General features: G+C 48.2%; 1 protein-coding gene across 2 annotated transcripts in view; it reads right to left on the reverse strand.

Moving 5' to 3' along the window:
• The window catches only part of ABHD12B (abhydrolase domain containing 12B), a 34,054-nt gene extending 7,417 nt beyond the window's left edge, over positions 1 to 26,637 (reverse strand). Inside the window, exons 1-10 of one of the 2 annotated variants that reach the window (XM_066630089.1) lie at positions 26,476 to 26,636; positions 12,360 to 12,493; positions 11,347 to 11,449; positions 10,844 to 10,963; positions 7,887 to 7,917; positions 5,176 to 5,221; positions 4,756 to 4,885; positions 4,382 to 4,419; positions 1,488 to 1,567; positions 805 to 887 (exon numbers count right to left, since the gene is read on the reverse strand). In XM_066630089.1, coding sequence (XP_066486186.1) covers positions 805 to 887; positions 1,488 to 1,567; positions 4,382 to 4,419; positions 4,756 to 4,885; positions 5,176 to 5,221; positions 7,887 to 7,917; positions 10,844 to 10,963; positions 11,347 to 11,449; positions 12,360 to 12,493; positions 26,476 to 26,576 — 866 coding nt within the window. In that variant the 5' untranslated portion in view covers positions 26,577 to 26,636. Of the gene's footprint in view, positions 1 to 804; positions 888 to 1,487; positions 1,568 to 4,381; positions 4,420 to 4,755; positions 4,886 to 5,175; positions 5,222 to 7,886; positions 7,918 to 10,843; positions 10,964 to 11,346; positions 11,450 to 12,359; positions 12,494 to 26,475 lie in introns of both variants that reach the window. The other variant, XM_066630096.1, reaches the window with a different exon arrangement.
• Between the last annotated feature and the right edge of the window lie 562 nt (positions 26,638 to 27,199).

A 27,199-nucleotide genomic window follows, 5' to 3' on the forward strand; every position in this document is an offset into this window, starting at 1 on the left:
TCCCCAGTCCAAACCATGTCCAATTTCATAAGCCTCCACCTTCTTTCTCAACACACCTTCTCACAACCCCTTTTCCCCCACATAAGAGCCCCTGATCATTTTTGGTAGCCCTTTTCGCACCTCTCTTCTTTGTTCATTTCTGATAATATCCTTCTGGAGATGGTGCAAACAGAAGCGCCAGTGGCATGCCACGGGTAGGGTGCTCTGCCCCGGGTGCCAGCAATAAGGAGGTGACTGGAAGTCTTTGAATATTGGGTCTCACCCATGATATATCAAGGTGGAGGCCACATTCTACCCTTCACTCTGAATAGCCAGTAGCCTAGCGTCCACCACAGGGTGGGGGAGGAAGGATCTTCTGATGCAAGGATGGGCAGTAGGATGCAAGTCTCTGTGTGCTTCCTGAGGCATCTGGTAGGCCACTGAGAAACAGGATGCTGAACTAGATAGGCTTTTGGCCTGATCCAGCGGGGCTCTCCTTATCTGGTGAAGGTCTACCCATGGCTTCGAATGGCCAAGGGAAGAGCACTGGGTGCAGTCCACCCCAAGTGTCAAATACACTAGGCACATCACAGAGAAGCACTCTTCTATCTGCACAGCACACATGTCTGCATTACTTTTTTCAGCAATCTGCACACACTGCCTGACTTCCTTTGGCAAACAGGAGGGAGATATGAGAACAAAGGAAAGAGATAAGTGCAAAGCCTATCCTCACAGCCGAGAGCAGCTAATGGCTAGATAACTGGGGCAGGATAAGATAAGGCAGGTAAGGACCCCCAGCATTTGATGCCCCTGCTCTAGACTCACTTTTTGTCACTGGGGAAGTGCATGTCTGCTCGTGCCATGGTGTCCAAGACTAAATATTCAAAGCCAGGGAACTTGCGGTAGATCTGTTTCAAAGAAAGAAAAGCATTGAGGGACATTGCAAAACAAAGCCTGGGAGAACATGGCCATGTTGCACAAATGGGCATGTCTTTGTGCAGTTGCCATAGCAAATGGGTCAGCATCACACGAACATGGAAACAACAGTCATGTGGCTCTCTCTGCAACGTCATTGGCTAGATAGACAGTGCCCACAAATCTCCTATTCTTGATGCCAAACAGATTCAATTGTTCACTAATGTGACATTTTGGTGGCCAAGAAAAGATACTGAGGCCATCAACTCTCTGTTCCAAGAAGGCCACAAACACCATCATCTAACTGCTGAGAGAAGTTCATGGAGACCAAATGTTGCTGCACCTGACAGCTTGGGGATGAGGTCATTGCTGATCCCCAGAGTATCAAGAAGGAAGCAGCACAGGTCTTCTATTCTAGCTGCGCAGACCCCACTCCAGGCCCTCTGCTTGCTAACTTGGTGCACCCAAATCACGATATCTACAGAGCTCAAGCAAGCAAGTCTGGTCATGTTACTCCATTTCAGAGCAGCTCAGACAGTTGTTGCACAAACTGTACAGGAGTTGTGCAACACAAGAGCTATTCCAAGACTTACTTTTGCGATGTGGATATGAGCAGCAGCATCTCTGATGTTGGTAAAAGGAGCTTCCAGAATGATTGTATCCACAACTATTCCTTGTAGAGAAACACAAAGAGTTAAAAACACAAACACACTGGTAGCCACAAAGCTTCCTGGGTAAGCTTGGGCCTGTGGCTATCTCTCAGCCTAATCTACCACACAGAGTTGTTGTGAGGATAAAAGGAGGGGAGGAACTATGTACACCACCCTGAGCTCCTTAGAGGAAGGGTGGTATAAAATTGTGAGAAACAGAATAAGAAATAAAGCATAAGGACTGATCCCAGGAAAGAGAAATGCAGCTTAAACTCCGAGGCTGCTCTTCCTCAGAATCAAATGCAAGAACTAGTGCAACCAGACACTCTGGTCTAGATACACCCATGGTCCCTGAGATACAGCAAATCCTCAGCTTGCCATAGAGAGGAAGAAGAGGTGATTAAGTTGTCAAAACAGTCAGGCAACAGATTGCAATCAGAATTGATTTTTCCGGCCAGGTGAGGATGTTTGGATTCCACCCACTCTGCCCTCCTCGTTTCCAGAGCATCCAGGGTTTGTGGGCATTTGTGCCTTGCTTCCCACTCTGCAGCGCATCTCCTTCCATCTCTCTAAATACAAGAGAAAACTGCACACGTGTAAAGCAGGCCAGAAGACTAATGCCAAAACCATCCAGGGAGGCTGTGAGGAGCTAGCAGAGAAGGGAGGAGATTTGCCTTTCCTCTCACTGGCTACTTTTCCACCTCAGAGTACCATGGAGCGGCGTGGGAGCGGGCAGAGACTCTGCCACAGAATAAGGAGAAACGCTTCTGATGGTCAGGGGGAGGGGAGGACCCACTTCGGGCTGTCATTTTTGGCAACAACCCTCTGTCCTTGGGAACAGGCAGTTTTGCCCAAAACACACCCAAAGGGCTCTGGCAAGCAAGATTTGCCGCGCGCGACATGGATGGGCAGACCAGCCAGGTTGACGGCCATCTTGCAGCAGGAGGAGCTGAGCCCTTTTGAAATCTGGCCTCCCACCTTTCTCTTGAGATGCAGGTGGCTCAACAGGCATAAAACAAACAAACAAGCAGCAATTAAGACTCAAAACCTGTCAGAACAGGAGGAAGTCGAGTCACACTTTGTCTGGGATGGGAACCAGCCCTCCCAGGGTGGCTTCTTGACACGTTTCCATGATGCAGCAATAGCAAGATTATGGGAATAGCCATCTCTCAGGTAAGAACATAACAGCAGCCCCACTGGATCAGGCCAAAGGCCCATCTAGTCCAGCTTCCTGTATCTCTCAATGGCTCACCAGATGCCCCAGGGAGCACACCAGATAACAAGAGACCTGCAAGGCATTCTGGGAATTGTAGTTAAGAACATAAGAACAGCCCCACTGGATCAGGCCATAGGCCCATCTAGTCCAGCTTCCTGTATCTCACAGCGGCCCACCAAATGCCCCAGGGAGCACACCAGATAACAAGAGACCTGCAAGGCCTCCTGGGAATTGTAGTTTAAGAACATAAGAACAGCCCCACTGGATCAGGCCATAGGCCCATCTAGTCCAGCTTCCTGTATCTCACAGCAGCCCACCAAATGCCCCAGGAAGCACACCAGATAACAAGAGACCTGCAAGGCCTCCTGGGAATTGTAGTTAAGAACATAAGAACAGCCCCACTGGATCAGGCCATAGGCCCATCTAGTCCAGCTTCCTGTATCTCACAGCGGCCCACCAAATGCCCCAGGGAGCACACCAGATAACAAGAGACCTGCAAGGCCTCCTGGGAATTGTAGTTTAAGAACATAAGAACAGCCCCACTGGATCAGGCCATAGGCCCATCTAGTCCAGCTTCCTGTATCTCACAGCAGCCCACCAAATGCCCCAGGGAGCACACCAGACAACAAGAAGACCTGCAAGCCTTCCTGGGAATTGTAGTTAAGAACATAAGAACAGCCCCACTGGATCAGGCCATAGGCCCATCTAGTCCAGCTTCCTGTATCTCACAGCGGCCCACCAAATGCCCCAGGGAGCACACCAGATAACAAGAGACCTGCAAGGCTTCCTGGGAATTGTAGTTTAAGAACATAAGAACAGCCCCACTGGACCGGGCCATAGGCCCATCTAGTCCAGCTTCCTGTATCTCACAGCAGCCCACCAAATGCCCCAGGGAGCACACCAGACAACAAGAAGACCTGCAAGGCTTCCTGGGAATTATAGTTAAGAACATAAGAACAGCCCCACCGGATCAGGCCATAGGCCCATCTAGTCCAGCTTCCTGTATCCCACCAGATGCCCCAGGGAGCACACCAGATAACAAGAGACCTGCATCCTGGTGCCCTCCCTTGCATCTGGCATTCTGACATAGCCCATTTCTAAAATCAGGAGGTTGCGCATACACATCATGGCTTGTACCCCATGATGGATTTTTCCTCCAGAAATTTGTTCAATCCCCTTTGTAGGCCCAATGCAATCACCACATCCTGTGGCAAAGAATTTCACAGATTAACTACATGCTGAGGTAGAAAAGGGTGGATTTGGGCAGAGCTGGGCCGCAGGAGGTCCCGTCCTGCATGACCCCAACCTTTCCAACATGGTTTCTCTATTCCTATGCTAACGAGAAACAAAGAAAGATGCTACAAGAGAATGGGCTCAGCATATTCCTTTAAGAGAGGAGGGTACATGGCACATGCTCAGAAACACTTTTTAGTACTACAAAATGTTTCAGGTTCACATCTCACTTTTTCACCCAGCCTCATCAAGGCGAAATACGTAAGTTCGTGTCAAGAGGGAAATTTTCAGAGCAGGTTCAGCCTGTGCCCGTCAGCCAGCTCTGCCCCGGAACCCTCCCCCACCCCGGGATCTGATCCTGGCCCTCCCCACACATATCAATAGTTACCTTTTTCTTTTAGCTCCTTGGCTGTGTTGGTGGCAATTCTGAAAGGAGATGGGGAACAGATAAGTTAGAAGCACCCAGGTGCAAAAAAAGGGAGGGGAGCATCATGAGAAACTAGCCTCATTCTCACATGTGAGTTTGTTTGTTTTGCAGGGAGGAGCAGTGTTCAGTCCTGTGACAACTGTCAGCTGCAATCTGAAACGACTGCGCTGACGCATGGATTTACCACTGAAAGAAGCAGGAGGGCTTGGGGAGGATCACAGGGATTCACCATGCAGGTTAAGGGTGAGTTTCGAAAATCACCAACATCACATCCTCCACCTTTTAAGACACCACCAGAAAGGGAATGGGGTTGTGTTTCACTGTGGCCGACATACCCGGTGCCAAGAGAGTGTCCCCAGAGGATGACGCTGCTGTTCCCGCTGCGTGCTTTCACCCAGTCATACAGAAACAGAATGTCCGTCGTGAAGCCATCCTCACTGGGGTAGCCAGTGGAGTCTGCATAGCCTGGGAGGTAACAGATCAAGAATTTATGGAAAATGCACCAGCCACCAGGGGGGAGGGCAATATTTAGGGTGCAATCCTAACTCCTTATGTCAGTACTTTCCAGCACTGGCATAGCGGTGCCAATGGGACGTGTGCTGCATCCTGCAGTTGGGTGTCACTCACGGAGGCCTCCTCAAAGTAAGGGAATGTGTGTTCCCTTACCTCAGAGCTGCATTGCCCTTAAGTCAGTGCTGGAAAGCAAGGGGTTAGGATTGCGCCCTTAGAAAGATTATTTTTATGCTGATGTTTACCTCTATAGTCCACAGCCAGCACATGAAAGCCTCCATTGCTCATCACCTGTTTAAGAAATTTGCTTGAATTACACACATTTTAAGCACAGAATGCATTTTAAGCTACACACAATTTGTTGTTGGCAACCTTCAGTCTCGAGAGACTCTGGTATCGCGCTCTGAATGGTGGTTCTGGAACAGCTTCTAGTGTGGCTGAAAAGGCCAATCCGGGAGTGACAATCCCTTCCACACCGGGAGCAAGTGCAGACTGTCCCTGGTCTGTCTCCCTGGCTATGGGCCTTCCTTCTTTGCCTCTTAGCCTCAGACTGTTGGCCAAGTGTCTCTTCAAACTGGGAGAGGCCATGCTGCACAGCCTGCCTCCAAGCGGGCCGCTCAGAGGCCAGGGTTTTCCTCTTGTTGAGGTCCACTCCTAAGGCCTTCAGATCCCTCTTGCAGATGTCCTTGTATCGCAGCTGTGGTCTACCTGTAGGCGCTTTCCTTGCATGAGTCATTATTGCCCACTGTGAGCAGCACAGGTGAAGCGGGCAACATGTACTACTAGCCAAACACCCCAGACGAGAGGTCCTGCCACATGACCTGGAGCCCTGTGGATTGCAGGGTTACATAAGAACATAAGAACAGCCCCACTGGATCAGGCCATAGGCCCATCTAGTCCAGCTTCCTGTATCTCACAGCGGCCCACCAAATGCCCCAGGGAGCACACCAGATAACAAGAGACCTCATCCTGGTGCTCTCCCCTACATCTGGCATTCTGACTTAACCCATTCCTAAAATCAGGAGGTTGCGCATCATGGCTTGTACCCCATAATGGATTTTTCCTCCAGAAACTCGTCCAATCCCCTTTTAAAGGCGTCTAGGCTAGACGCCAGCACCACATCCTGTGGCAAGGAGTTCCACAGACCGACCACGCGCTGAGTAAAGAAATATTTTCTTTTGTCTGTCCTAACCCGCCCAACACTCAATTTTAGTGGATGTCCCCTGGTTCTGGTATTATGTGAGAGTGTAAAGAGCATCTCCCTATCCACTCTGTCCATCCCCTGCATAATTTTGTATGTCTCAATCATGTCCCCCCTCAAGCGGGGGGTTCCACATCACATGGAGGGAGACCCCCCATGCACACACGGACTGTTGGGGTTATCCTTCCTGGACCTTGGGAGCTTTAGTAGATTCTTCCCCTGTATCTTAAGAGTCCAGTTAGCTTGACCTCCAAACAATTCCAACAAGATGAAATTGGAACTGGATTCAGTTTGCTGATATTTCAGCATAACAGTCTCAAAACACAACAAGCTTAACAAACAGGACAATTTCTTGCTGTAATTAAAAAGATACGAGTATTGATTAACAAAGAAAATGCTTATGACAACACAAAATTTTAAAAGCACTCAAAAAATCAAACATAGCAAAAGGAGGCGGGGGGAACAACCCAGAACACTGTCTTATGCTGGGGGGTATGGACACACAGAGCTGATGGCATGGTGTAGTTTTATGACCCAGAGTGGCCCAAGACCCATTTCTTCTACAAGGATGGACTGCATTATCTCTGGCATCCACTGTGTAATATGTCAGCTCATCAACAGCTAATAGTAATGTTAGCTAAATGGAACGTCTAAGTTCAGTGGCAGTCTACCCCTTCAGTACCAGAAATTGGTAGCAAAGTATTGCCCTCCTGCCCTGTTTCTAAACTTCCCAGAGGTATCTGAGTGGAAACAAGATGTTGAATTTGATGGATCTTTGATCCAATCCAGGATGGCTCTCCTGGGCTTAAAGAATCCATTGTGCCTGGTCAAGGCTGAGATTTCAGAGCCTGTGACAGGGACAACTATGAGGAAGGGTCTTTTCCAGGGGCCCAGACGCATGTCTGCCATTTAGGATAAGAACATAAAAACATAAGAACAGCCCCACTGGATCAGGCCATAGGCCCATCTAGTCCAGCTTCCTGTATCTCACAGCAGCCCACCAAATGCCCCAGGGAGCACACCAGATAACAAGAGACCTGCATCCTGGTGCCCTCCCTTGCATCTGACACAGCCCATTTCTAAAATCAGGAGGTTGCACATACACATCATGGCTTGTAACCCGTAATGGATTTTTCCTCCAGAAACTTGTCCAATCCCCTTTTAAAGGCGTCCAGACGCCATCACCACTTCCTGTGGCAAGGAGTTCCATAGACCAATCACACGCTGAGTAAAGAAATATTTTCTTTTGTCTGTTCTAACTCTACCAACACTCAATTTTAGTGGATGTCCCCTGGTTCTGGTGTTATGTGACAGTGTAAAGAGCATCTCCCTATCCACTCTGTCCATCCCCTGCATAATTTTGTATGTCTCAATCATGTCCCCCCTCAGGCGTCTCTTTTCTAGGCTGAAGAGGCCCAAACGCCGTAGCCTTTCCTCATAAGGAAGGTGCCCCAGCCCCGTAATCATCTTAGTCACTCTCTTTTGCACCTTTTCCATTTCCACTATGTCTTTTTTGAGATGCGGCAACCAGAACTGGACACAATACTCTAGGTGTGGCCTTACCATAGATTTGTACAACAGTATTATAATATTAGCTGTTTTGTTCTCAATACCTTTCCTAATGATCCCAAGCATAGAATTGGCCTTCTTAACTGCCACCGCACCCCAAGATCTCGATCCTGTCCACCACCATCCCAAGATGGCAGCAGGTGGCAGGAAAAAAATGCTCTTAAGAACCCCCCAGACATCACCTACCTTTGTGAGTGCCACTCTGTAAGATGCTGCCCTGTAGGAAAGTTCAAATATTAGAGCTCTGCACTGAATCACAACAATGGTCCTTTAAACAACTAGAACCACCCTGTGTCTATTAAATGACAGCTTTGGGGGGAAAATTACTGCCCTCCTCCCATGACAACAAGACATATTTAAGCATCTCTGGAGAAGATAATCATCAATTGGAATCCAATTAATTAGAAACTTAATTGTCATTGTGCTACAGCACAATGAAATTTATGCATCTTTGAGATACAAGCATAAATATATACTACAATTCCAACAGTCACACTCTACACACTCACCCACACATTCTATACAACATGCATCATAATATAAAAACAGCATAAGAACATAAGAACATAAGAACAGCCCCACTGGATCAGGCCATAGGCCCATCTAGTCCAGCTTCCTGTATCTCACAGCGGCCCACCAAATGCCCCAGGGAGCACACCAGATAACAAGAGACCTCGTCCTGGTGCTCTCCCCTACATCTGGCATTCTGACTTAACCCATTCCTAAAATCAGGAGGTTGCGCATACACATCATGGCTTGTACCCCATAATGGATTTTTCCTAACAGCATAACAGACCATAATGCCCAGGAGCAGGGTAACAACTATATTGCCTTATTCAACGTAAATATGGCTGTGGGATAAAAACTGTTCAGGAGTCGTGTGGTGCTGCTCTCATAGTTCTGCATTGTCTACCGGAAGGCAACAGTTCAAAGAACTTATGAGCCGGATGGTAGGGGTCTCTCAGAATACTATGTGACTTCTGCAGACAGCGAGATGTACAGATGTCCTCCAGAGCTGGTAGATGAAGGTTGATGATGTGTTGCGTGATCTTAATAATTCTCTGCAGAGCATTTTTGTCCCCTGCAGAGCAATTTCCATACCACACCAAGATATCATAGGTTAGGACACTCTCAATGGTGCAACGATAGGAAGACACAAGCAGCTGCTGTGACAGATTTAACCTCCCAAGCTTCCTAAGAAAATTTAACCGATTTTGTGCCTTTTTTATCAACATGCTGGTGTTAACAGTCCATGAGAGGTTCTCTGTGATGTAAATACCTAGGAATCTGAAACTAGCAACCCAGAGTGCAAAGCCACTGCATATACATGTGCCGCCATCTTGGAAAAATGCTACATGCAGCTTTTGCCCCTGCCAATATCTGACAATCGGAAGAGTCTGAGGTGCCACCCTTGCCAGAACCCCCAGGCAGACTGGCAGACCACCAGCAGCACTCACAGGAGCCACTGCAGAAGCAGCCCAGCCACTCCCTGCTCCAGAAGACAGACCCACATTTAAGGCATCACCTCAGGCCACCTCCAAAGGCTACTCAGACAAAAGAATGCCTGGTGAGGCAGGAACAGAAGCATAGCTCCCACTGCCCTGCCCTCTGCCTCAAGATCCCCACAGAGGAGACCAGGTCTACCCAGAATTTGTAGGGACAGGCTTGCTGACACCCCTCCCAGCATGCACCTGGAGCAAACCGCCCCCCTCACCCGCTCATTGTATGTTACTGGGGGGGGGGTAGTAGTGGCTGTCCAAATGCTACCAAAACTAGCCATTACTGATCTCTACTCAGGACATGTTCTTTAAAAAGTGAATGACAAGGATACTAAGGCTATTGTCTCAGGCTTTAATCTGATACACACTCACCTGAGGGCAAGCCCCACTGAATGTAATGGAACTTACATCCCAGTAACACATACAGGCTAGGGCAGTTCATATGAAAAGTGGTGGCAAGTGTTCCATCCACACATAAGAACAGCCCCACTGGATGAGCCGTCTAGTCCAGCTTCCTGTATCTCACAGCGACCCACCAAATGCCCCAGGGAGCACACCAGATAACAAGAGACCTGCAAGGCTTCCTGGGAATTGTAGTTAAGAACATAAGAACAGCCCCACTGGACCAGGCCACAGGCCCATCTAGTCCAGCTTCCTGTATGTAACAGTGGCCCAACAAATGCCCCAGGGAGCACACCAGATAACAAGAGACCTCATCCTGGTGCCCTCCCTTGCACCTGGCCTTCTGACATAGCCCATTTCTAAAATCAGGAGGTTGCGCATACACATCATGGCTTGTAACCCGTAATGGATTTTTCCTCCAGAAACTTGTCCAATCCCCTTTTAAAGGTGCCCAGGCCAGATGCCATCACCACATCCTGTGGCAAGGAGTTCCACAGACCGACCACACGCTGAGTAAAGAAATATTTTCTTTTGTCTGTCCTAACTCTCCCAACACTCAATTTTAGTGGATGTCCCCTGGTTATTATTATTATTAACAGTATTTATATACCACTTTTCAACTAAAAGTTCACAAAGCGGTTTACAGAGAAAAATCAAATAACTAAATGGCACCCTGTCCCAAAACGGCTCACAATCTAAAAAGATGCAAAAAGAACACCAGCAGACAGCCACTAGAAAAGACACTGCTGGGGTTAGGTCGGCCAGTTACTCTTCCCCTGCTAAAAAGTGGAGCACCCACTTGAAAAAATGTTTACTGTCAATATAAAGAAGGTAGTCCACTGGCACCTTCAGGCTAAAGCTGAGAGGTCCCTAACCTTATGTAGCAATTTTTTTCACTTATGATGCCTAACATTAAGGTATCTTACAAACAAAACAATAGACTGGAAGTTGATATGAATCACATGTAAGGGCTAAAGTAGTTTTCACTTGAAATATTGCCTTGTACCTCCACTTTGCTAGGATATTTAAAAAATCTGAGATTTCTAACATGGTGAAAGATTATCTCATACCTTTTGGGCACCATTAGTTAGGGTTACCAGATACAAAGGGACACAAAAGAGGGAATTTTGCATGGTTCTGGTGTTATGTGAACACACAAGAGCCCCTCTCCCCCCGCCCAGGGCAATGCCTGCAGGACAGCTGCAGAGAGCTCATCCAGTCTGCCTTCGCCCCTCAATTCACCTGGTGCCCCCATTGCCATGGAGGTAGATGAGCACTGGATTGTCATCAGCCAGGGCCTCTTCAAACCAGCTGGAATCCTTCCCTTCTGCCTCCTTCCGTCTATTGTCAGGCAAGGTGTGCCTATGAGAGGAAGTAAAGGGAGGTGACCTGCCTGCTCCGCCAGGTTTGGTTTTTCCATCAGTGCTTAGATTTTGGGAACAAAACAGTTTGCAGCCAAAGAAAGAATGCCCTTGAAGACACCAGCAGGCAGAAAGACCAACTGCCTTGTCTCTTGGCCATCCTCAGCTCCCGCTCGAAATTGGATAAAGCCTCTTGAAGAAAGGGACACATTAACACAAGGGCAACTGAGGGGCACAAGAGGGGATGGCCCCGTTGGCAAGCATGTCTTTTGCAGTAGAAAAGCCCAGGCAGCAGAGGGTGGGAAGGCCCTGAAGAGTCAGGGTAGACAACAGTGGGCTACAAGGGCCCATAGCCTGGCGGGCGGGCAGCACATGCAGACTCACCAGATGCCCAGTGTGATTCCCGGCTCAGTGGTGAGGTGGAAGTTAGCGGTGTGACTCAAGAAGACTTCAGGTTTGTTGAAATCCACCCACAGAGGATAGACCACTGCAAGAGAATTTCACAGTTGGAAGTTAGCTGCCTCTTAAGGGTCCATCATTCCTTCCCTTCCTTTACTCATTGAACAGGCCAGAAGTAAACAGCATGAGCAGCCATTTCTTCTTCTCAGGAGTTCTGTGAGAGCGGCAAGAGACCCTGCATTCTCACACCACATCCCTCCAAATTCCAGTTCCCAGGATTCTTTGTCCCAATGACAAATGGGACAAAGTGGTACAACACTTTGTACAATGGTACAAAACAGACCTAAATGGTACAACACAGACCTAACTGGGGAGTGCTGACATGGCCAGAGTGCTGACATACTCACTGCGGGCTCTCCTCACATAGCAGTAACCATGCTTGTTACATTTCATCGTGTCTGGTGTACAGACTCAAAGAGGGTAGGGATCAGAACTGCTCAAGGTGAGCAATATGGTTCACTCCTCCCCCTTTTCTTCTCACAGTAACCCTGCAGAGCAGATTTGGCAGAAAGATCACAACTGGCCCAAGGTCATCCAATGAGCTTCATGAAGGACTGGAAGATGCAAGGCCTCATGTTTAAGCCTCATGTAAGCAAGCACCTGTTAGCCATCAGTGCCCACTAAACAGCACCACTAGATATTCAGCTACGGAAAAGCCTGTGGTCACTTTGTACATACAAAGAGCAGTCCTGCAAAAATATGTGGAGGGAACCTCTCAGGCAGAGGCCAGCAAAACACTGGCCCAGACCTCTTTTCACAATCGTGCCTTGCCTCCCTGGTCAGGTCAGACTAGCTTGAAATACAAGTGGCCCAACGGGTACCAAGTAGGTCCTGATTAATGATGATTAGCAAATAGTGCAAGCAAATAGTCCAGTGGGGTCATCCTTGCTGGCTCCTCCACTGAGAAAACAACACACACAACAGAAAGGGATACTTACAAAAATTGAGGTACACAAACTTTTGTAACAGTGAAGGAAACAGATAGATGAAGATGGGGACAGAGGCATAAACAATAAACACAATCAGCAGCAGCGTCTTGATTTTAAGTTTCTCAAGCCAGGATAGCAGACCCCTATAAGGAAGCACACAAAAAAACCCAAAAAGGTTTAAGTGGGTTATTCATATTTACATGCACTCCAACACTCAAGGTGTTCACATATACCCTTTCAGTCATTCTTACAAACAAAAGTTGGTCAAGCTAAACCTACCACGGGAGTGCCATGATGGGAACTCCTAAGACTTCTCTCTCTCTCTCAAACAGCAGCCTGGGAGTCACTTGGGGTTAGCGCTATGGTGCAAGTGAAGAGGTCACCCTTTCCTTTGCATGCCACAGTCAAAATCCAAATTAGCCCCCAACCTCCTTAAGTTGCAATTAAGTCTGTGTCTTACAGAAGCTGGGAAAGGAGCAATTCAAGTTGGGAAATAGGCTGGGAGCAGAGGATGAGACTATGCTGTAACCCTGATCCAAATCAGCCCTGTCACTGCTCTGGAACTGCTTTGGAAAAAGATGCCAGGAGTGCCAGTCACAGAATTTCCACATCTAGTTTGGTCCTCAGTATGCCTATCTTGCAGATGGGAAGACTGAGGCCAATGAGGTTCCTGGCAGAGGACAGCCCCAAATGGAGGATTCCCAATTTATGGTTCTTCATCTTTAGCCACTGAGACCAAACAAGACATGAAGGTGCACACAAAACCAGTGAAAGGCGCAACCAAAATGCACACCGACTGTTGAATCCATACTATCACTGAGCCATAAAAAAGATATGTACAAGCCAATACCATACTCAAAATACACCATACAGCGGTGCAAGAAGGGCCCTGCCGCTGCAGACACCCACCCACCACTGGGTGTGCTACAGGCACTGGTGCAAAACCAGAAAACTGCTACAATGACATAGTTCGGACTCCAGCACAACTTTGTCAGCAGAGAGGCCAAAACGGGGAGGAGAATGGGCATAATGAGGGCGGAACACAGGCAGGACAAGCAGAAGTTGACCTATGCCTTATCCTAACCCAGATGGCAACCATGCCCCCAAAGCTGCAAAAACATTACACCAATGACAGGGCTGGCGACCGTAGGAGTAAAGCCACAGGGAAGACAGCGGGGGGGGGGGGGAACACCAAGAAAACCTCGCTCCCTGCCTTGCCACAACTTAGATGATGAGATGTGCAGCTCAGGGCTACAGTTCTTTCACCTCCTGTTGTTCACATTTAGAACACGCTAGGGGGAATTTTGGAGACGGGAACTATGGAGAAAGGGCACTTGGCACACAAACAGAGCCCTTTGCACAAACAACCTCTGGCCCTGTTACAGAATGTCCTGCCATACAAGATAACACTTGTCCTCCCAAAATTCTCCTTTCAGGGACTGGGCCCCAGGAGGATTCCACTCAAGCATACCCAACTAGAACCTCTACTTCAGTACCCCAATGGGGGAAGCAAGGACAAAGTACCCCAGACAGGTAAGTCTGATGCCACACCCTGATGCTGCATCTCTGTCCTAAATCTCTACCACTTCTGACCCTTCAGGATCATCAAATGTGTCTCCATCAGTTGTGTTGCCCAACCAGCCCCTCATTTTGCAAGAGAGAAGAGCAGGGATAAGAGCTGCTCCTTTTGGTGAGTGCCAGGTCCTCCTACCATTGCTATTGGTGTCCAAGCACTCAGAGTCCCTTTCCTTTTTCAGGACTGCATCGTTGCCGAAGGGAAAGGCAGCCTTGCAAGCCACTATGTTCTTGCCCCCAACAGGGCACCACTGCATGTGAGTTCATAAGAACATAAGTGGGTGTGGTTTAAGAGACGAGGCTGGGCTGCAGCCAGTGGACATTTGTATCCAAACCAAGATCTCGTTATTCATCTACCAATGCAAAATAAAGCTTCCAACCCTTCCTAAAGACCTTTGACCGTTTGATGTCCGAAGTGTTGGTCATGTGGACAATTTGGGCCTGTAAAAAAGATTTGTCCATTGCTGAGAAAATCCAACAAAAGTCAGTATCTAGAGAGCGTTGATGTTCCCTTGACATCTAAAGAGACGAAAGGTAAAATTTTGTAATCTAAATGTGCTTCCCTTTTGATTTAGACCTCATGTTTTTGTAATACCTGAAGGAGATCCAAAGGCATGATAATGGAAGGAAATTGAGATAAGAAGTAATATGTTTTAAAATGACATATTTAAGTTGTGAAATCAAAGCATACTTAACGTAAGAAGTATATGAATATATACTATATGTGTATGAGTATATGAATACTGCTGAGTTGACTGTTAACCTTGAGGTGTCTGAGGTGCATCCATGGAGAAACGTGTGAAGTGTGAAAGCACATATGTGGCAAAGATAGTATCTGGATGAAGATGACTTGAATCTCATTGAAATAATTATTATGAGTTAACTATATTGCTGTATATAGTTTGTATGGCTGTCTGGATCACTTCTGTGTTTTGTGAGTGCCGTTTTCAAAGTCGAAAAGCTGGACTGAGAGCTTAAAATAGAAGGTAAAGAAGCTAATTTGGGCAGGCCTGATCACCCTGACCAAATAAATGAGCAGCGTGTTCTAGGGATTGAAACACTGTGATGTGTTTAAAGAGAGTGGGATAGTTATACCAATATAACTTATATGCATTGTTATATGCAGTTATATGCATTGACTGTGATGAATGTGACAAAATAGTGTGTGTTATTGTGATAAAGAGAATGCTGCAGCATTTCTCGAACCCCTGCTAATTGGGTAAGAGGCACTTTTCTCTTGTAGATCTTTTTTGGCGTTTGGCGTTACTGCAGCTGTGTGCTCCGGGCTGCTCAGGATTAGGCTATAAGACTTTAAACATTAGTACCTTTTCTTGCAGATAGTGTTTAGTCAGGTCTAGCTAGGAAGAACAGAAGCAATTAGGTAGAAAAGGGGCTGGGTTCTCAGAAGAGGGTGGCAAGGAGGAATAGTTCGTTACCGATCTTATCTGTAACTTCATATTTTAAAGCCTGTATGAGAGCTTCCCACTTGGAAAATAATGATTAATCCAAAGCAGAACTGATGGAATTGTGCATAAACTACCAACTGCAGACGTGGTCCAAGAGTGCAACAGATTAAATAAAAGAACCTTTTTTTAAAGACTTTATTTTTGTAAGACTATTAAGACTTTGGAATTGTGTGAAACAAAATTAAAGTATTTCCTCTTAAAAAATTCCCCCTCTTATCTTCAGTGTGTGCAACCACAATCTAGCATACTTGTGGTATAGGTATAACCTGTCTGCTATGTGTTGCATCATGCAAAATGGATGATATACAATGCATACAATTACAATACATACTGTTATATAACATAAAAGGTAAGATGACTAATATACTCAAAAGTTCAACCTACACCTAGATGATATCCCTACATTAAGAAGCATTTTCTTAACAGTTTAATAGCCCTATCTAAACTTAGTTATAAATAAGCTTACACTTAATAATAAGTATACATGCATAAGATTGCATTAGGATGTTCACATATTACTAAAATACCTGAGTTAAGGACTGTCATGGATATGTACATGTTAGGCCTTGGTTAGCATGTGAAGCCTCAACCAAACTCAGTAACGGAGAAGTGGCTCGTAGTTCCTAGCTGCAAGAATGTGAGTAAACAAACAAAAAGATTGTTGTCTCTCCTCTGCTGGCCAGAAAGGACAGACAACAAGTATTACAACCCATTGGAATGTTTAGGACCTCAGTAGACTGAGGGGCACCGAAAAGGAGTGCAGCCATGGATCTCCAGCTGGGAGTGCTGGCAAACAGACCCACTCCGAGAAGGTTCTGTCCTCAAAAGTTTCTGATTGGACAGTCTAAATAAGTATGAAGTCACCTCAGTACTATTAACATAAGAAGTATAATAATGAGGCCCAAAGGGTGTGTCCGTGTCCTGCTTGGACAGAGTTTTGGGTGCAACATCCTGCACGCTGGGAGCTCCATTGTCCACCAGGGGCATCTGGCCTCACAGGTAGCCTGGAGCTAAAAGATCTACAAGAGAAGCTGACCCAGGTGAGAGATAGGGATTAATAGAGATAGCCAGCTAGCTTTATTTTGTTGCTGAGAAGGTTGCCAACTACTACTATGTTTCCTTATATCTTATGTCCAGGAACTTATGTCATGATCATAAGCGACATCATCAAGCAGGAAAATTTAACAATCCAAGACTGCAATCCTACCCATACTTACCCAGGAGTAAGTCCCATTTACTAACATTGTTTAAAAAAATATACATAGCAGCTTGTTAAAAGTACAAGTCTGTATCGTTTCCTCAAATGCAGTCACATACCATCAAGTCTAATATATTAAAAATAAAATAGTGAAATGAATGGGAACCCACCTGAAATTGGCTCGTGACTCACCTATTGGGTCCCAACCCACAGTTTGAGAAACAGTGGTCTAACTTGTTGCAGTAAGCTTTATATGTTACACTGTGTATACACAGATGTACAGTGGTTTGTCCTTAGTATCATGTAAACCTATTAGTTAAAGTTAAATACAAAGTTTGCATTTCTGGAATACTCCTTTTGCAAAAATTGCCTTCTTACTACCTGGCAGTACTCTTCAAAGAGTATTTGCTATGTGCACAATGTGCAATGTGTTGTTATAACAAAATTCATAATTCCTTCTCCTCTCACATTTGTCCATCCATCTGTAAGTAGTATAGGGCACAGTGCTTCATTCACTTTTCCTTGCACAGATTCCATTACGTATTCATATTCGGACTCAGAAAGAGGCTTGCTCAAAGGATGCCTGCTGGGCAAATGGTATGATGGTCTTAGCAATTTCAAAGCTTGCTGCCAGTATGTATTTTCAGTTATTGAAAATGGTGTTCCAGAAGAATATACTGCTCTTGTAAGAGCTTGATCAATTTTTTCCTGATCTCCAGGTGTCATCTTGTCTACAAATGAAGCTATTGAATAATTTTTTGATAGAGCTGTCTTCAGTATCTGTTTACTTGAAGATGCTGCTGATGGGACAACACTTTGTGTTGCTGCTGCTGTTGCAGATGGAATAGAAAGAGGACTTCTTGAATGAGAACGCTGAGAAAAACAATGTGCATTTTCATCATTGTGGTCCTCTTCATTTAGATCAGGGGTGCCCAAACCCCGGCCCTGGGGCCACTTGTGGCCCTTGAGGACTCCCAATGCGGCCCTCAGGGAGCCCCCAGTCTCCAATGAGCCTCTGGCCTTCCGGAGGCTTGCTGGGGCCCGCACTGGCCTGACGCAACTGCTCTCAGCATGAGGGCAACTGTTTGACCTCTTGCATGTGCTGTGGGATGAGGGTTTCCTCCACTGCTTACTGTTTCATGTCTGTGATGCAGTAGCAGCAGCAAAGGGAAGGCCAGCCTTGCTTTGTGCAAGGCCTTTTATGTTGGCAACCTTCAGTCTCGAAAGACTATGGTATCGCGCTTTGGAAGGTGGTTCTGGAACAGCGTCTAGTGTGGCTGAAAAGACCAATTCGGGAGTGACAATCCCTTCCACACTGGGAGCAAGTGCAGTCTGTGCCTGGTCTGTCTCCCTGGCTATGGGCCTTACTTCTTTGCCTCTTTGCCTCAGTCTGTTGGGCAAGTTGTTGGCAACCTTCAGTCTCGAAAGATTATGGTATCGCGCTCTGAAAGGTGGTTCTGGTACAGCGTCTAATGTGGCTGAAAAGGCCGATTCGGGAGTGACAATCCCTTCCACACTGGGAGCAAGTGCAGTCTGTCCCTGGTCTGTCTCCCTGGCTATGGGCCTTCCTTCTTTGCCTCTTAGCCTCAGACTGTTGGCCAAGTGTCTCTTCAAACTGGGAAAAGCCATGTTGCACAGCCTGCCTCCAAGCGGGCCGCTCAGAGGCCAGGGTTTCCCACTTGTTGAGGTCCACTCCTAAGGCCTTCAGATCCCTCTTGCAGATGTCCTTGTATCGCAGCTGTGGTCTACCTGTAGGGCGCTTTCCTTGCACGAGTTCTCCATAGAGGAGATCCTTTGGGATCCGGCCATCATCCATTCTCACAACATGACCGAGCCAACGCAGGCGTCTCTGTTTCAGCAGTGCATACATGCTAGGGATTCCAGCACGTTCCAGGACTGTGTTGTTTGGAACTTTGTCCTGCCAGGTGATGCCGAGAATACGTCGGAGGCAGCGCATGCGGAAAGCATTCAGTTTCCTCTCCTGTTGTGAGTGAAGAGTCCATGACTCGCTGCAGTACAGAAGTGTACTCAGGACGCAAGCTCTGTAGACCTGGATCTTGGTATGTTCCGTCAGCTTCTTGTTGGACCAGACTCTCTTTGTGAGTCTGGAAAACGTGGTAGCTGCTTTACCGATGAGTTTGTTTAGCTCAGTATCGAGAGAAAGAGTGTCGGAGATCATTGAGCCAAGGTACACAAAGTCATGGACAACCTCCATGTTCATGCGCAGAGATTGTAATGCAGGGAGGTGAGTCCACATCCTGAACCATGACCTGTGTTTTCTTCTGGCTGATTGTCAGTCCAAAATCTTGGCAGGCCTTGCTAAAACGATCCATGAGCTGCTGGAGATCTTTGGCAGAGTGGGTAGTGATAGCTGCATCGTCGGCAAAGAGGAAGTCACGAAGACATTTCAGCTGGACTTTGGACTTTGCTCTCAGTCTGGAGAGGTTGAAGAGCTTTCCATCTGATCTGGTCCGGAGATAGATGCCTTCTGTTGTAGTTCCAAAGGCCTGCTTCAGCAGGACAGCGAAGAAGATCCCAAACAAGGTTGGTGCAAGAACACAGACCTGCTTCACGCTGCTTCAGATGTCAAAGGGGTCTGATGTGGAGCCATCGAAGACAACAGTGCCCTTCATGTCCTTGTGGACGGATCTGATGATGCTGAGGAGCCTGGGTGGACATCCAATCTTGGGGAGAATCTTGAAGAGGCCATCCCTGCTGACCAGGTCGAAAGCCTTCATGAGATCTATGAAGGCTATAAAGAGTGGCTGTTGTTGTTCCCTGCATTTCTCCTGCAGTTGTCTAAGGGAGAATACCATATCAGTGGTGGACCTGTTGGCTCGGAATCCGCACTGTGATTCTGGATAAACGCTCTCTTCAAACTGGGAAAGGCCATGCTGCACAGCCTGCCTCCAAGCGGGACGCTCAGAGGCCAGGGTTTCCCACTTGTTGAGGTCCATCCCTAAGGCCTTCAGATCCCTCTTGCAGATGTCCTTGTATCGCAGCTGTGGTCTACCTGTAGGGCGCTTTCCTTGCACGAGTTCTCCATAGAGGAGATCCTTTGGGATCCGGCCATCATCCATTCTCACAACATGACCGAGCCAACGCAGGCGTCTCTGTTTCAGCAGTGCATACATGCTAGGGATTCCAGCTCGTTCCAGGACTGTGTTGTTTGGAACTTTGTCCTGCCAGGTGATGCCGAAGATGCATTGGAGGCAGCGCATGTGGAAAGCGTTCAGTCTCCTCTCCTGTTGTGAGCGAAGAGTCCATGACTCGCTGCAGTACAGAAGTGTACTCAGGACGCAAGCTCTATAGACCTGGACCTTGAGCTATTGCAAGACCTTCATTCATATATATAAGTTCATCTTTAATATATTCATTTATGTAAATTTATTCAAATTTGAAATGTAAATTAATTATTTTCTTCCCTGGCCCCAGACACAGTGTCAGAGAGATGATGTGGCCCTCCTGCCAAAAACTTTGGTCACCCCTGATTTAGAACCATGAAGGATTTTTTAATATCTACAGGACACGTTACATACAATAATGCGTTTTGTCATCCTGGTAGCATACGGAAATGCATATTTCATCTGACAATATTTGCAAATCACATTCTTCTTCTCAGAAGAACTTGTAATGAGAAAATGCCTCCATTTGCTAGATGCTGATCTCACCATTTTCCTGAGGGGAGTAGAAAAGAAAAATAATCTAATGGCTAGTTTGCAAGAAGACACTAATCTATGGTTGTGGGGGAGGGGGGGAGTAAAGAACCAGTTGAGTAGTAATTAAATTATTATTTACACAAAGTTTATAAAGATAAACTAATGTAGCTCAATGATTCAGTTTTCTGGAACCAGATAAATGTAAACTCTTACCTTTTAAATTAAGTATATACTTTCAGGTCCTTTTTATTGCTCTGTATTTTCTTCCAATGCTTTGAGGCCTTGTGAAGAGAACAGAACAAAACGAAACATACCCACCCACATGCAAAAACTGAAACCTTTTCCTTTTCTTGTGACAATGGCAGCAGCTCCTAAAGGAAGAAATGCATCTTGTTCTTGCATTGGAGAGTTCAGTTTGTAACCTCGGACTTGCTCGTCCTCAGTGCACTGAAATTAGAATAATCTGATACCATACATATTTTTTGAGAAATGATTTGGAAAATATTTGAACAGCTTGTCTTAAAATATTTTATTCATCATGTTAAAATAAGACATTCCATAATCAATTTTTTTCTTTTTCTTTCTTTTTTCAATTTTTCAAAAAAAAACAAAACAAAAAAGGCTTCAGAAAAAAACTGAAAAAAATCAGTTTTTTTCTGAATTTTTCCAGTTTTTTTCTGGGCCTTCACATCTCTACCTCAGGCACCTCTTTTCTAGGCTGAAGAGGCCCAAACACCATAGCCTTTCCTTATAAGGAAGGTGCCCCAGCCCAGTAATCATTTTGGTTGCTCTCTTCGGCACCTTTTCCATTTCCACTATGTCCTTTAAGAGATGTTGCAACCAGAACTGGACACAATACTCCAGGTGTGGCCTTACCATCAATTTGTACAACGGCATAATTATATTAGCAGTTTTGTTCTCAGTACCTTTCCTAATGTTCCCAGGCATAGAATTGGCCGCCTTCACTGCCGCCGCACACTGGGTCGACACTTTCATCAACCTGTCCTCTAGTACCCCAAGATCTCTTTCCTGATCCATCACAGACAGCTCATCAGTATTGGAATGTTGGATAGAATTGGGCCCTTAAAGTGATGTCCCCTTATATCTAGTGGGGGAGAGCATCTCTCCCTCATCATCCCAGCAGGCTGTTTTTACCCAGCAGTAGCTGCTGCGAGTGCATCTTTTTTTAGATGGTGAGCCCATCTGTGATAGGGAACCTATCTAATTTATTCTGCTATGTAAACCACTTTGTGGAAAAGCAGCACATGAATATTTTTCACCACCACCACCATGGAGGAGGAGGTCCTGCTTTCTCCTTCTGCTTTCTTCTTTCCAGTTGGTGGGCCACTGCTAGAAAAGGGGTTCTGGACCACACTGGCCCCCTTTGGCCTGATCCAGCAGGGCTGCTCTTATGTGCTCATCCTAAGCAGTGCATGGAGGCCACAGCCATCCTCTGCCCATGTCATGCACCGCATGACACTGATCCAGGCTTCTAAGTCTTTGCTTGCCAATTTCCTCTGGAGAGTAAGAAATAGCTCCAGGGGATGAGCAGGGGACACTGGAAGAGCCTTCTTTTTCAAATTGCCAGCTTGTTACTAATGACTAATGCAAGTCATACAGCTCAGGTAAGCTAGCAAAAGTGTTGGTAGACCAGTAATTACAATGGACTTGTTTGCTTGGCTGTTGTCCTCACGAGCTCTCTTCACACCCGCAAAGGGTCCACGGGCATATCAAGGCAGTCCTCCCTTGCCCCCACAAGCAGCCTATGACCAGGAGATTGTTTTGCCACCCTGTCCATATAGGGAGAAACTGCATTCAAGGAAGGTCCCAAAGAGAACAACGCAATGCAGCATAAGAAGAACACCGCTGGATCAGGCCAAAGGCCCATCTAGTCCAGCTTCCTGCATCTCACAGTGGCCCACCAAATGCTTCAGGGAGCACACAAGACAACAGACACTGGTGCCCTCCCCTACATCTGCCAATCAGAATGTACAAAGAGGGAAAGATGTATATCAGCCTCTAAGGGACAAACATTGCACAAAACCAGGTGAGTTGCACCAGGGCAGAGTGTGGCCAGTGGAACAGCAGCTGTCAAACAGGTTGAAAGAGTGCCTCACTGCTCCAAAACCTGCTTTAACCTCTGGCATTACTACTACTGATACTGCACCACCAGCTCACATGCTACCTTTCAGAGGCAAAAACAGAAAGGTCCCTGCCCTCAAGACTCTTCACAGGAAGATGCAAGTTGGATGGATGTAGAGGTACATGTCAGCACACTGTACAGACTCAAATGTGCACACAGGCCGTGCTTGCCCCAGCTCTCGCCCTGAAAATGTGTCCTTGTCACAGCTGCCCTTGAGTTTCCAAGTCAAGTTAAAGGTAGACTTAGAGGAGGAGACAGCTCCTCTCGCAAGCAGCTCTGAGGATTCTGGGCTGCCCCTCAAGACGCAGCATCAGAGAACCGGCTCTGGGCCTAGAAGGACTTCACAGGCCCATTTAGGAAAAACAAGGCAGCAAGCCAGGCAGGCAGGCAGGCTTTCCCAGCCTGTCCCAGACAAAAGGAATCAAACAGCAGCTGAAAGGACTGGCTGGCTGGCAAGCCTTGCAGTAACAAACTCCATTCACTGATGCTGTGACACTGTTAACTATCTACCTTACAGGAACCTACTCACCAGAGACCAGTCTGAAGGGTTCCAGGGCAAGGAAGTGGCATGGAGGAGCTGGCAAGAGGAAGAGGGGTGCCAACAAGAGGTTGGGCCTTTGTTCAGCTTGCCCAGGACAGGCTGGGTTGCTTCATAAGAGGCTGCAGCACCAAAGACCTGCCACCTGCCATCTAGCCCAGACTTTCCTGGGGGTTGTGGGCTACTATAGAGAATTCACAACACACTGATCCACTCTGACTTGCACCCCTAACTGACTTGTGCCGTAAGGATTTGCCCCAACAGGTCAAGTGGACAGAAGAGGGCCAGAGAGCTTCTGATGCCTTAAAGGGGAGACTAGCTGAAGCACCTGCCCTGCCTGCACCTGGTTCCACCAACACATTTATTATTCAGACAGGTGCTGGTCAAACTGGCTTGTCGGTGGTTTTGTTACAACAGTTTGAGGAGGGAGATCAGCACCCTGTGGCCTACTTGAGCCAGATGCTCTTGTCCAGGGAGACACCGTGGATGCCGTGGGAGAGCATGGATGCCGTGGGAGACTTGGAATGTTGGGCTGTTGTTTGAAGGTTGTCTTATCTTAGACCTTATCTTTTAGGAACCAGATTCCACCTCCAGATAGATCATTCTCCACCTAATTTCCTGGTTAAGGCCAAGGCCAACCAGAGGATTACTCATGGGGCCTTCAAGATTATTATTTTGACATCTCTTATTTAAAAGGAAGTAATTTGTTTTTCAAATTTTTATACCGCCCTTCCTCCATGTTTCTTTCCTCCTTTTGTTCTCACAACAGCCGTGTGAGGTAGGTGACACTGAGAAAGAGTGACTAGCCCAAGGTCACCCAGGAAGCTTTTTGGTTTAACAGGGATTTGAAATGGAACATCAGAACGTAAGATTTGCTTTATTGACTGACTATACAGGCCAAATGTAGGATGGAAAGGAACAGCAGAACACTTCCTCCAAACAACATTACAGAGAGCAGATTTGCACCCTGAGGTGCTTCACCTCTCAACCCCTCAGCTACATCTCAGTTTCCACTCCACTCTCTCCGTCTCCATCCCACTCAGATCAACTCTGCCTGTCTGTTCTCAGCAGGAGCTGCTAGAAAAACACTCCTGTTATGACACTCTCGCATTCTCTTGCTGGAGCAGTAAGGGAGGAGCTTGAGTTGCCTTTGCAACCCACCCACCTTCAAGGGAGACACTGCATTAAGAAGGATCCAATCTGAACCACTGACCATTTTGTTAAATTCTAGGCCTTTTGGCCACGCACTGCCTGAGGCTCATTCGCACATCAAAGTTCAAGTTCACGGTTCACTGTTCACGGTTTTATACTGCCCTCCCTCCAAGGAGCTCAGGGTGGCGTGCAGGGTTCCCTTCTTCCCTGTGTCCTCACAACAACCCTGGGAGATAGATTAGGCTGATAAGTGGGCTCTCCCAGCACCAGCATTCTGCTGATGTGTCACTTTGCAGTGGTGCTGGGAAAACCCAGTTATCACCGGGGCCGGATAAAGAGCTTCTGCAGGCCATATCTGACCTGCAGGCCTGACAGTTCCAATTCAAGTCCTGCCTGGACCACTCAGTCAGCTTTCATCGTAACATACCAGAATCTTGAAGCCCTGGAGATTGGAGGGAGCTCCAAGGCTGCAAGGGCTGGCTCAATGCCCCCTGGGCTTCAGCTTCCTTTGGGCTCGAGAACTGGTGGTGGTGGACCAGGGGGTTGCTTGCTCTAAAGCAACGTGTGCCCCTTTGTTAGCGTGCATTTTGGCTTATTAGTCTCAGAACTGTGCCCTACATGCTCAGACTGTATTGGGACCTTGAGTTTGTGCAAGCCAGAAGAGCAAACTGAGAACAGTTGCCTCGTCTTGAGCAGTATGTTAAGACCTTGAGAGGGAAGGTTCCCCAAGAATAAACAGGGAACCTGCACTCCTGACTCACTAGGGGGTTGAAGGGATCAGTCAGACACACCCTGGGAGGCCATGACCACCTATCATGCAGGAACAGGAATCCACGCCCAGGGTAGTGGCAAATGAGTACATTAAAGCAGTGTTTCTCAAACTGTGGGTTGAGACCCACTAGGTGGGTCCCCATTCATTTCAATATTGTATTTTTTATATTAGACTTGATGCTACCATGGTATATGACTGCATTTGGAGAAATTATACAAAATGAGAGTTTAAATGATAGTTTACAATGATAGTAAATAGGACTTACTCCTGGGTAAGTGTGGGTAGGATTGCAGCTTAGTATTGTTAAAAATTTTCCTGCTTGATGATGTCAATTCCGGTCATGACATCACTTCCAGTGGGTCCTGACCAATTCTCACTCTAAAAAGTGGGTCCCGGTGCTAAATGTGTGAGAACCACTGCATTAAAGAAAGAGAGAGGCAAAAATGGGGGAAGAGGATACCGCTGGGAGGCGCTGGAGCAGGTCTGCCCCTCAGGAGGCAAAACGGGCACTTGTCATGGAATGTCTGACCTGAAAACCTGGTCCCCAATTGCCACTCAGTTCAGGTCAAGAGCCCCCAACAGCAGCCGCCCTGCAGGTCTCCAAGAGTGAAGCAAGGAAGCCAGCTTGCGTCTTCGCCAGAAACAAAGTCAGAAACAAATTTCGAGGTAGAAATGGCAGCTTTGCAGCTAAGTCCTGCAAGCAGGCCAGTCTCCCCAGCAATGCATTTCAGCAGGTCACCTGGGGCCAAACTGCATCCTATGGAAAGCGCAGGCTTTGCTTTTCCTTACTCGACAGCAGTTATAGGGTGACCATGGCACAGGGGCCACGACTCAACCAGGGCCCAGATTTGGATCACCATCACACCACTGTGGTTGCCTCTTTCCTGGGGGAAAAGAGCAGCTGCAGCAGGGGGAATGATCTGGACCACAGCTGGGCGACAGGATTAAAGCCCTGCAGCCCCCTGGCGCAGGTGGCTGTCATTTCAAAAAAAAGAAAAGCAGCTCATTCAGCTGGCCCTAAAGACACGTACAGTGTTCTGGCTGAAGGGGATCACAACATCGCTCCGCTTGGCTTTTGAGTGTATTTCTTCCAGGGGCCTGACCTGGGCACCCACAGCCGGGGAGGAGGCCTCTGACATGAAGGTGATGCCAGTCGCACATGGGTTCAGGTCCTTCCCAGGCCCCCAGCGCCCTTCTTCACCCGTGGGCCGGCCCCACTCCGCATCCTGCATTACAGGAGCTGCGCCTGACCTTCTTTCTGGCCCACTGACAGAAAGTTCAGCCCAGAGCGCCCCAGCGCACTTGGGGGTTCCAGAACCACGGGGGCGTTCATCTCCAAAGCTGCGCACAGAGTCCAGTGCCCACTTAATGCCACGGCGTCCAGGGTCCGGTGGCACCGCAGCAAGCCCGCCCACCACCCGGGGACATACGGTGGGTGGGGAGGCTGGGGAGGCAGAGCCTCCCCACCGGAGCCCTTTGAGAAGCGCAGCCGCCTACCTGGCAGGGGCGGCGCTCCTCTGCCTCCCCTCCGCCCGCCGGCGCTGTGAGCGGGGATGCCACCGGGGGCGCCCCGACCCCCTGGAAGGGAGCCCGGCTCCGGGGCGGGAGCGGCGGGCGCTTACCCGGAGGGGCGCGGGGGAGCCTGGGCGCGGGCGAGCGCCTGTGCGGGGCCAGCCTTGGGGGGCGCGTCCCGCCCGCGCGCCCCGCAGCTCGACCTCTTCATGATCCGTCGGGCGCAGCTCTGCGGGCGCCGCCGAGGCTGCGAGGCTGCGCCTACCGGGAAGCCCCGCCCGGCTCCCGGCTTCCTGCCCCGCCCCGCGTCCCCTGGGACGCGCCGATGGTCCCCGCGCGAGCCCCAGCCGGCCGCGGAGCTGGGGGGCTGAGTCTGGCCGGGAGCCTCGCCGCAGCGCGCGAGCCATTCGGAGCCATTCCGGGCGGGGGGAGCAAAACGGTGCGGCTCCCCGCTCTCCTCACAACGCCCCCGCGAGGTAGGCCAGGCCGAGAGAGCATGGCTGGCCCAAAGCCACCCGCACGACTGCTGGGCTGCACCTGCTGCCCTGACATGTGGTCTGCCTCTGGCATGTACCAAACCACAGTTCCAGCACCAGCCTATGCATGTCTACTCAGAAGTAAGTCCCCTTGTGTTCAGTGGGGCTTACTCCCAGGAAAGCGTGCATAGGATTGCAACCATACTGCAGGCAGGAGCACGTGGGCACTAGCCACTAGGCCCAACCACCCTTGGTCAGCCTGCCCTCCTTTCCTCCTTGTGGGGGGCCACTCCATCTCTCTGCAGTGAAAACCGTGGCCAGATGTCTCCTTGGTGTCTGGCAGGGGTCACGCAGCGCC

Source organism: Tiliqua scincoides, chromosome 1, assembly GCF_035046505.1.
Source record: "Tiliqua scincoides isolate rTilSci1 chromosome 1, rTilSci1.hap2, whole genome shotgun sequence".
NCBI classification, from domain to species: domain Eukaryota; kingdom Metazoa; phylum Chordata; class Lepidosauria; order Squamata; family Scincidae; genus Tiliqua; species Tiliqua scincoides.